The 10,998-nt window shown below is 37.1% G+C and overlaps 1 protein-coding gene across 1 annotated transcript; it reads right to left on the bottom strand.

The window, feature by feature from the left end:
- Positions 1–383: 383 nt before the first annotated feature.
- Positions 384–1,337, bottom strand: LOC138885319 (uncharacterized). Its single transcript, XM_070166257.1, has 2 exons — positions 670–1,337; positions 384–585 (listed from the first exon to the last, which is right to left on the bottom strand). Exons 1-2 carry the CDS (start codon positions 1,335–1,337, stop codon positions 384–386), a joined length of 870 nt encoding a protein of 289 aa, XP_070022358.1.
- Between the last annotated feature and the right edge of the window lie 9,661 nt (positions 1,338–10,998).

The following is a 10,998-nucleotide window of genomic DNA, read 5'->3' as shown; positions in this document are numbered from 1 at the left end:
CCTTTTAGTAAAATGGAATTCATTGATTCTACCATGTTTGTTGTTAGCATATTATAACGTCGCCGTAGGAACCACGATCTAGCCCATCTCTCTAGAGGCTCTTCCATTATGTAATTGTATGTTTTCTTGTCATTACTTTTGAGTTGGGATATTAACTGATTAAAATCTTCACGTTTGTATGACCTTGCAGCACTTTGAAAAATATTTATTACCGTGGCTTTTGCATGTCTTTGTTTTAAATTTTTCTCAAAGTGAAAGAGGCAGATACCATGGTGAGCTTCAGGAAAAACTTTTCTAATCCCATTTGCAATCAATTAGTTTCTATCTGACAAGAAAACTAATTCATGACGAACTTGAATTGCTTTTCTCATTACCCCGAAAAATCAAATGTATGCCTCATTGTTTTCTGATTCTGCTACACCAAAACATAGAGGAAAGATTTGATTGTTTGCATCCTTTGATACAGCAACAAATAGAACACCACGATATTTGGACTTTAAAAATGTTGCATCTACTGTAATAACGGGTCTACAGTAGGACCAACCAGCTAGTGATGCCGCAGGAGCAAAGAACATGTAAGCAAATCTGTATAGTGAAACACAAAAAAATAAATCATTAGGTGTGAAGTTTTTCAAATAGGAACATTTGAAACTTCAGGATGATGGTTACCTATTATGCGCATCTCTTTTTATGCTTGTGTACGTTCCTGGGTTTTTGCACACCATCATGTGTAGGTATGAAGGAAGAATCTGGTAGTTCTCTTCAGGTGACCCCCTTATGCAAGCAACAACTTTTTGAATAGCACGCCATGCCTTGTGATAACCAATGTCAATTCCAAATTTCTTTTTCATTTCATTTTCTACAAAGGCTGGTGTAACCTCTATATTTTTGTCTCGAACATGTTCTATAATTTGTTCACTTATAAAATTTGATGTAGCATGCTTCTGATCTGATTTTCTTGCATCAACCGAACATTCATGGATGTTATAATATTTTATCACCCTGAATAGTGTGGAATTTTTTATTCTGGTAGCACGTACATTCCAACCACATTTTTCCACGATGCATTTCAGCTCATATCTCTTTGAACATGATCTAACAGCAGTGAATTCAACTTTCTGGTTTATCTCCAAGCTGCAGAAAAATTTAGTCATATTTTGTTTATTCTCAAAAATTAATCCAACTCTTACTTCCTCAGGCAATGCATCATGCCCAAGTATTTTACATGGTGGAGATTCTTTCAGCTTTCTCCTCACCTTTTTTCTTGATTTTTGAGAAGCACAAGAACTTTCAGCAATTTCTTCAATTCTATCTGATGTTATCGGTATATTCTCCATGTTTACGTCATCTTCATTGTTGCTTATCATTGCAGAAGGTAACAAAAAGGTTTGTTGGATTGTGTGTTAGTTATCAATTTGCATTATTAGTTGTCCTTCTTCTTCTTAGTCATCGACAAACTGGTTTGAATTTATTGGAGGATGGGGTAATTGTTGCAGCATTATATATTCTGAAGCAGCTGTAATGTTAGAAGGTTGTAGCTCGTTGTCTACTTCCATTATTGGTTGTCCTATTTCATGTTCAAAAGGTTCTGAATCTATCGCATATGCAAGAGATTGTTTGAATGCTGCAGATTCTGAAGGTTGTATTTTTTCGATGATGAAATGACAATTCTTGTAGGGTGAATCAGTTGTAAGCAAATGTATACAGGTACTGAGTTCTTCATCTGAAGTTACAAGCATTCCTTTTCTTGTATTTAGTTTGATATCAAACCATACTTTTAGTGCATATCTGGTTGAATTAATATTTGCAACTTTACTAATTTTCTTCAGGAAAGTATTGAATGATATGTGCTCATTAAATAGAACAAGTTTTGTATCATGATCCAAGCATTTGAAATCAGAAGTCGAACTCCCATTGAAAGTTATAACAATGCAAATCGAACTCATCCTACAGATTCATGTTTAGTGGCAAGTATTAGGAAAGTGAACAGAAGAATTTTTAGGTTATTTGTGCTCAAGTTTTTACAAATGAACTAAATCACTTAGGCATCTTCTGCTGAAATTTTTTGGAAAAAGATGTATGACATAATTAATGAATGCTGCACAGAAAACTTCAGCTTATTAAGTGCAGTAGTTTTTAGAAATAAGCTTAATAACTTAAGCATATCAGCTGAAGTTTTTTTGAAAAAGTTGTATGACAGGGATTCATAAAAGCAGGGAAAACAACTTTAGCTCATTTGGTGCTGAAGATTTTAGAAATGAACTAAAGAGCTTCAGCAGAGGATTTTAAAAATTAATATTAAATTTTTTAATATTAATTCTATTCAAACTCGAAAAATAGCAGAGGAAATGAATTATATAACTTCAGCAGGAATTAACAAAAACTAATCCGAATATTTAGCATTTTTTGGTATGAAGTTTTTTCAAAAAATAATAATAAAATAGACAGTGCAGGAGGAAAACTTCACCTCCTCTTGCTGAAGTTTTTAAATATTAACTAAAAAACTTCAGCTCTTATGCTGAAGTTTTTTGTGCATTATGAAATTTTAATTGATGTTTTATTTTTTTGGTATGAAGTTTTTCCAAAAAATGAAAATAAAATACATAGTGCAGGAGAAAAACTTCAACTCCATTAGCCGAAGTTTTTATAGATTAGCTAAAAAACTTCAGCACCTGTGCCGAAGTTTTGTGTGCAATATGAGATTTTAATTTATGTTTTATTTTTTAACCAGTGTAGGAGGAAACTTCAGCTCGTCCCGCTGAAGTTTTTAAATATTAACTAAAAAACTTCAGCACCTATGCCGAAGTTTTTTGTGCATAGGTGTTTTAAATATTAAAACACTCATATAATGTTTTAATATAATTTTTTAGTATATTTGTCGGATTAGAATGTTAGAATTCATCGTCAAACAGATTTTGAATGCAAATTCACCATATCAGTGAAGTTCGTCAAACAACTTCAATCAATCAATCAGAAAACATATAATTCAAAAACTATTTTGAATTTTGGAGATGAATTTGAATACTTACAATGTATTTGAATTTGGAATTTGAATCTGGTTGCGAGAGGCGATCTCAGGAGAGTCGGACTGATGGAGGAGATACAGAGGAGATCTGGAATTTGAATCTGGGTATGCTTGATGCAACTTTTATATGTTTTAGAAGGGGTATAATGGTCATATTATTACGGATTTTTTGTTAGTTGGTTACGAAATCAATAGTTTTTAAAAATAGGGTATAGGTTAAGAGGTGGCATAAAAATAGGGTACAACTGCAAATCGCCCGTGGTAAATTCATATTGGGCCTACCCTCAAAGTAAACCTAAACCCAGATAAGAACCCTAATGGGGCCGTCTCAAATTGTTGACAGCGAATGGCCACTGTGGAGAGATTGGGACCGCTTTAATTCATTCTCGAGAAAACTACACAGTATAGTCGCTACCATAAATAATAGCTAGCAAAATGAATTTGTTTGGATAGGGCGGAAATGCAGGAATGTATTATGCGTGAATCAAATTTATGCTATAAAGCAATTTTTGAATTGTATTTGTCATTACATCAAAAATAATTTAGTCAAGGTAATACAAAAATTTGCAGTCTGCGGAAAAAATCTCTTTTTATTATTTTGAGAAGTATAATTTTATGATGAGAGCGATCTAGAATCCCTTTATTACATAGGGCTCCACCTTTGTGGCGTTAAATATACACACAAAGCTAGGTACCCTTATATGTTTGCAATAACATAATGTTTTTCATGAGACTGTTGAAAATCATGTTTAGATCAATTTCTAATGTTTGTAAAGTATAAAATAAGGTAATATTTTGTAAGCAGACAAAGAACGATAGGTCATTAAGATAGTATTTTGTGGATGAAGGGTATTTAGGATAAAATCGCTCACATTAAATACTCGTATAACAGAACGACACGTGGAATCGAAGACAGATGGAAATCAAGACCGGGGGAAACAGCTCAGGTTGGCACCGGAAAGAGCATATTGTTAATAAAGACAGACGAATGCATGCCATCCGGTTGCATTTAATGAGGAATACTTTGTAGTATTAAATACGCAATCTGTTATAGAGAATTTTGGCATTGATAGCTTGCCGTTACTTATTCTTTAATAGTTCCCATAATTGCCATTTAATAGGGGCTTGATCATAGGACCTTGTTCCCTAGGTGCAACTATAAATAGTGATTTCAACAGCCTTTGTGGGACACACGAATTTTCTGAAAAATTTATGCTATATACTATTCAAAAGATCAAAAATACTTTATTTCTTGTCTTCTAATACTTGTATTACTACCTTCGGAAGTTCTGCTCCCGGAACGAGAGCTATTTGCTGCTTTATCTCGATTTCAACACTAAGTCTTATATTTAATTTAATTTATTTATTATTTTGGGATAAAATCGATTCATTTGTCTATAAACCACGTTACAAGTTCAAATATATCATTTTACAGGTAAATGGTTTGACACCCATCGTGGGGTTTAGACAGTTGCGTAATTGGGTTGATCCTTGCATCTGTTACTAACCTATTTAATTCTTTGTTTCTTAGCAACAAATCATAAAAAATGGCAGATAACGAAGTCAACAACATGCGCAACGTTAATATCCAAGGAAATCAGCCTCAATATGAAGATTCGATCAGTGCTAACCGCAACGAGGGCGATGAAGCCACGCTAGTCCATGGTGGGCAATATCCGCGACACATCTGGGGAGGCAACTCCTGATATTGCTGAGGACGAGCACATTACGGAAACAGTAAGAATCCTGAGGGAAAAACAAAAGGCTATTATGGGCCATCTCTCATAACAAGATCAAGTCATGGCAGAATTGAGGCAAGCGTTATCGGGTGCTTACAACAAAGGGTTGATAAAAATACCTTGAGGGGTGAGGTCAGCTTCGACATGGAGGGGAAAGGGGGGGACAACGATGGATCTAGTAATAATAACGAGAATGATCCCTTTAAAACTGAACTCATGTGATTTTTTAGGGAAATAAATGTCCGAATAAATCAAATCCCGGGCGAACCGCCAGTATTGGAAGGACCGAACTCAAAGAAATACATTCAGTTATCGTTCAAACCAAGCACGACACCAGAGTTAATCCCGAAGTGATTCAAAATACTAGACGTGCCAAAATATGATGGGACTTCGGACCCTCAGGAGCACATTACCACCTATACAACTGTGGTGGAAAGAAACGACTTAGCTCCATAAGAGATTGAGTCAGTCTTGTTGAAGAAATTCGGGGAAACCCTCACGAAAGGGGCTCTGACATGGTATTCGCTTTTACCTGAGCACTCAATAGATTCCTTCAAGAAGCTCGCAGATTCTTTATCAAGGCCCATGCTGGGCCTCGAAAGGTACAAGCCCGAAAGGGCGACATATTCAGAATTGTGCAAGGAGAGTCTGAATTGCTGCGGGAGTTCATGACCAGATTTCAGAAGGAAAGGATGATACTACCAGTCGTGCCAGACGAATGAGCAGTTGAGGCATTTACTAAAGGGCTACATCCGAGGAGTTCAGACGCTTCCTGAAAATTGAAAGAAAGTCTGCTCGAGTCTCGACTCTAGGGATAATTTTTTTCGCTATCTTTTTTTGAGAACCGGCTAAAGTTCCAACTAAAAAGAACTATGTGCTCCAGCTACACCTTCGTAACTCCAAATACCAGGATTCGTTACAGTCCCTTTTTCATCTTCTATTTTTTAGGAATAAAAAAAGATACACAGAAAGAGTACAAAATAGACTTTGTTTGTTATATTAAATTAAATTAAATTAAATTCTTATTATTAAAACTAATAAAATAAATCCTCTAATCACTAAATATATATATAATGGGGATGCCTCTTAGTAATGTCTAATGGCAATTAAGTGGAAAATAAAACTACAATTTATTTAGATTTATTTAATCCATAATGGATTCAATCAAGTTAAGTGAGATAAGCAAACTTGATTTCTTTTTTAGTTTTAGTAGAGTTCCAATGAAAAACGGAAAACCACCCAATTGAAGGAAATGCCCGAATTTTCTATTTGAGATCCTAACAACGTCATGGCATGCTCAATTATCTCTTAACTTAGCTATGTTAGGCTCTTTAACCATTGTTGTAGCTCACCATATGTATTCCATGCCCCCTTATCCGTATCTAGCTACTGACTATGGTACACAACTGTCATTGTTCACACATCACATGTGGATTGGTGGATTTCTCATAGTTGGTGCTGCCGCGCATGCAGCCATTTTTATGGTAAGAGATTATGATCCAACTACTCGGTACAACGATCTATTAGATCGTGTCCTTAGACATCGTGATGCAATCATATCCCATCTCAACTGGGCATGTATATTTCTAGGCTTTCACAGTTTTGGTTTGTATATTCATAATGATACCATGAGCGCTTTAGGGCGTCCTCAAGATATGTTTTCAGATACCGCTATACAATTACAACCCGTTTTTGCTCAATGGATACAAAACACCCATGCTTTAGCACCTGGTGCAACGGCTCCTGGTGCAACAGCAAGTACCAGTTTAGTTATAACTAACCATTCCATTAAATAATTAGAATTTGAAATAAATATAGATTGATAGATATATATATGATATAGAATCAAATATAGAACTATAATAAAAAATCAAAAGGATTTCAAATGACCAAAAAAGAAATGAAAAAGAACATTTACCATTCAAATTGAAAATGAAAATAAAAGAATATTAAAAATATTTACAATCACTATTTAATAATATTAGTATTAGAATTGTGATAAATCGAAATTCTATATCGCTATATTAATCCTTATGTTCTAGAATATTTAATATAATATTGAATAGTTAATAACTAAGATTCCAATTCTAATAGTTTAGTCAATTACTATGCAAGATAATACACGGCCAATTAATGTTTGGATAAAAATCCTTTCTGGCATCATCCCATTCCGAGGACTCACAAAAATACCCCGGGCAGTGCCACAATCCGTTCGACGTACAACAATGTGTTGAACTACTTCAACAAGTCTGCGAGTGAGATATCCAGCGTCTGATGTTCATACAGTTTCAGGCAACAACATGGGCAGATATCCACAACCGCTATGAGTCGAAGATAAGAATAGAGGATGACCAGCTCAGTTTTTGGGAATCAACCAAGGGTCAGGACCGAGAAAAGAATAAGAAAAATTTGAAGGATGATTTCGGCGCAGATTGACAGTCTTTTAGAGGTCGATTTTTGCCATACGAAAAGGCCAAAAGATGCGATAGAGGTTTTCGGTCGTCTAATAGGTACGCTACCGATAGAAGAGCTAATCGTGGCCAGAATAATAGATCGTTATAGGACAAAGAGGTATCGAGCTCTCGAAATTCCACCTACCCAGATTGTCCGAATATAACTTCAATGTCAGCATAATGGAACTAGTATTGGAGATAAGGAACATTAAGGAAGCACGGTTCCTGAGGCTGATGAGATCCAACCCAAGTCAGAGGGATCCTAATCTATGGTGCTCGGACCAACTGCCACCGAACTAGGGACTACTGGCATCTGCGTGAGGAGGTGATGACATTGCTGAAAGATGACCATCTGAGAGAATTCTTTAAGTGACCGAGCTAAGAACAACAATGGCCACAACCGGGATAACGCAAAACCCTCAAACATAGGAGAATATCATCCTCGTCTAATCATTAACATGATTTTCGGGGGGAACGAGATTAATGGTGTAACATTTTCTACACCAAAAAGATAAAAGTATCGGTGACCTATAGCAAGAGACTCCGAGAAGTCACTGAGGACGATATCACTTTTACGGAGGAGGTTGTAGATGGACTCCTATTATTGCACAACGATACCCTGGTAATTTCTCTTAATATTTTAGATTTTAAAATTAGATGTGTTTTGGTGGAACCAGGGAGTTCAGCCAATATTATCCAATGGAGAGTGGTGGAACAAGCCAAGCTAATCGGAAGCATCATTCCGGCCACAAAGTTCCTCGCCGGGTTCAACATAGCAAGCGTGACAACCCGAGGAGAGGTTCTGCTGCCCACAAAATCGAAAGGGTAATGAAGACGACCCTTTTTGAAGTAGTAGACGGCGATATAGGCTACAATATTATTCTTGAAAGACCATGGCTACATGAGATGAAGGTTGTGCCATGAACATACTATCAACTTCTGAAATTCCCAACTCTGGAGAGAATTAAACAAATAAGAGGAGATCAACCGGCGGCAAAGGAGATGAATGCAATCTCAGTTTCTAGTAGCAAAGAGAAGGAGCATGCAACATAGCAATTACAGGAAACGATGCCTACTCCCGAGCCGAATGAAGTCAACAGGGGAAAGGAGTCATCGAAATCCTATAAGGTACCAAGATATTTCCAAGTACCAGAAGAAATGGGCGCAACCAAATCGACAACGGAAGAACTCTAGCAAGTCGCATTGTTTGAAGAATTCTTAGAGAGGAAGTTCCACTTGGGGACAGGGTAAAACCCTAAGCTCAATTCAGGATGTATAGAATTTCTTAAATTTAACGTTGACTATTTTGTGTGGCCGCATGCAGATATGACAAGTATTCCGCTAGAGGTGGTCGTGCACAAGTTAAGCCTAGATCCTAACATCTCTCTGGTAAGGCATGAGAAATGCACTATTGCCAAAGTCAAAAACAAATTTGTCAAAGAAGAGGTAACTCGACTTCTTGATATCAGTTCAATTTGGGAGGTAAAGTATCCCGGCTAGCTAGCTAATGTAGTAGTAGTTTCAAAAAAGAATAATAAGTTTCAAATGTGCATAGATTATAAGGATCTGAATAAGGCATAACCAAAAGTCTTGTTCGCGTAGATTAAAATGAACCTGGAGGATCAGGAAAAAACTTCGTTCATAACGAATTTTGGCGCATATTGCTATAATGTGATGGATTTCGGTCTTAAGAATGTCGGAGCCACTTATTAGAGGCTTGTGGATAATATGTTTGAAAAACAAATAGGGAAAATCATGAAAGTTTACATAGATGATATGCTCGTTAAGTCTTTGAACGCAAGGGATCATCTTAAACACTTACAAGAAACCTTTGACATCTTAAGGAAGCACAATATGAAGCTTAACCCTAAAAAATATGTATTCGATGTCCACTCCGGTAAGTTCTTAGGGTTCCTATGTCATAAATAGGGATCAAAATAAATCCTGATAAAGTTAAAGCCACCGGGGACATCCCCGACAAACTCTCAAACGTGAAAGAGGTTCAAATGTTAACAAGAAGACTACTGGCCGCTTTAAACAGATTCATTTCCCGGTATTCAAAAAAATGTCATCACTTCCTCTCACTTCTGAAAAAGAAGACCAACTTCTAATGGACTTTGAAATGTCATCGGGCTCTAAAATATTTGAAAAGATATTTATCGATCCCTCTATTACTATCGAAACTGGAGGAAGACGGGCAATTGCTACTTTACTTAGCGTTCTCGGAGGTAGCGATAAGTGTTTTAGTCCGTGAAGATGAAGGTACGCAATCTCCAATCTGTTATGTTAGTAAAATTTTAACTGGAGCGAAAACTCACTACCAACATATGGAAAAATTGGCTTTAGCTAACCTAGTCTTCCTCGAAAACTTAGGCCTTATTTTCAATGGCATCCGATATCAGTAGTGACAACCTTTCCCTTGGGGAATATCCTTCACAAACCTGAACTATCAGGCCATTAGCTAAATGGGCAGTCGAAATGAGTGAATTTGACATAGAGTATAAACCCATGATTGCGATCAAGTCATAAGTTTTGGTAGACTTTATGGCAGTTTTCACTCTCTGACTGCTGCCTTTGGCCACCAAAGAAGCAGCGATGGTGTTAGAATCAACATCGGGAGTCTGGATAAGGACATATCTTCCAATATGAAAGGGTTCGGGCTTGGGGTAGTATAATCATGCCTTCGGGAGAAACCTTGAGGCATTCCATAAGGACTGTTACCTTGACTAACAATAAAGCGGAGTATAAGGCTTTGGTTGCAGGACTCAAGCTGGCTTAAGGACTGGACTTCGAGGTCATAGATATCAAATGTCATTCACAAATAGTAGTAAATCGGGTCTACGAGATCTTCGACGCCAAAGAGGAACGCATGCAACAATATGTGTGAAAGTCCAGACTCTGCTCGCATGGTTCAGCGAATGGTCAATCACCCACAACACAAAGGAAAAAAATGCGGAAGTAGACGTACTAACCAATCTGGGCTTGTCAACAAAAATGAAGGGATTAGACTATAGTATGGTCGTACAGCTTAGTATTGGATATGGATGGTTATTATGAAGCAAACACGGACCAATTTGGTCTAGGACTCAAGAAATGAGATCATTGACTATCTTGAGCACGAAAAACTACCCGAAGATCCCAAGACATCACGGGCGTTGTGCACTAAAGCAGACCATTACTGCTTTATGGGAGGCCAATTGTATAGAAAATCTTTCCAAGGCTCATTGGCCTAATGTTTAGGAGCCTCCAAAGCTAATTACGTCATGAGAGAAGTTCATGAAAGAATTTGCGGAAACAACTCGGGCGCGGCTCGTTGGTGTTAAAGATAATTCGAGTAGAATACTACTGGCCCAAATGGAACAAGACACTAAGACATTTGTTCGAAAATTCGATAAATGTCAATGCCAAGCGCCATTGATGCATCAACCAGCAGAACTATCGCACTCGATTTTGTCGCCCTGCCATTCATGAAATAGGGGATGGGCATAGTCAGTCCGCTACTGCCGGATCCCGGTAAAGTATGATTTCTTTTAATTTTAACTAACTATTTCCCTACATAGATTGAAGCATGTCCTTACCAAAAAATTAGCGAGCGTGAAGTGGTCGGTTTCCTGTGGGAGAACATAATTTGCAGGTTCGGGATACCAAAGGAGATAGCCTGCGACAACAGGCATAATTTATAGGCACAAAAGTCGCCAAATTTTTTAAAGACTTGAAAATCAAAAGAATCACGTCTTCGTCGTACCACCTGAGTGCAAATGACCAAGCGGAATCGACAGAA

This window comes from Nicotiana sylvestris, chromosome 2, assembly GCF_000393655.2.
Source record: "Nicotiana sylvestris chromosome 2, ASM39365v2, whole genome shotgun sequence".
Taxonomy (NCBI): Eukaryota; Viridiplantae; Streptophyta; class Magnoliopsida; order Solanales; family Solanaceae; genus Nicotiana; species Nicotiana sylvestris.
Note: the sequence above shows the minus strand (reverse complement) of the source record. Positions and strands in the feature narration are given on the sequence as shown.

Excerpts from the sequence above, each read along its gene's own strand:
- LOC138885319 (XM_070166257.1), bottom strand. The coding sequence starts at position 1,337 with ATGGAGAATATACCGATAACATCAGATAGAATTGAAGAAATTGCTGAA. Across the intron at positions 586-669 it reads AAAAGAGATGCGCATAATAG|ATTTGCTTACATGTTCTTTG; the intron begins GTAACCATCATC and ends TTCACTATACAG.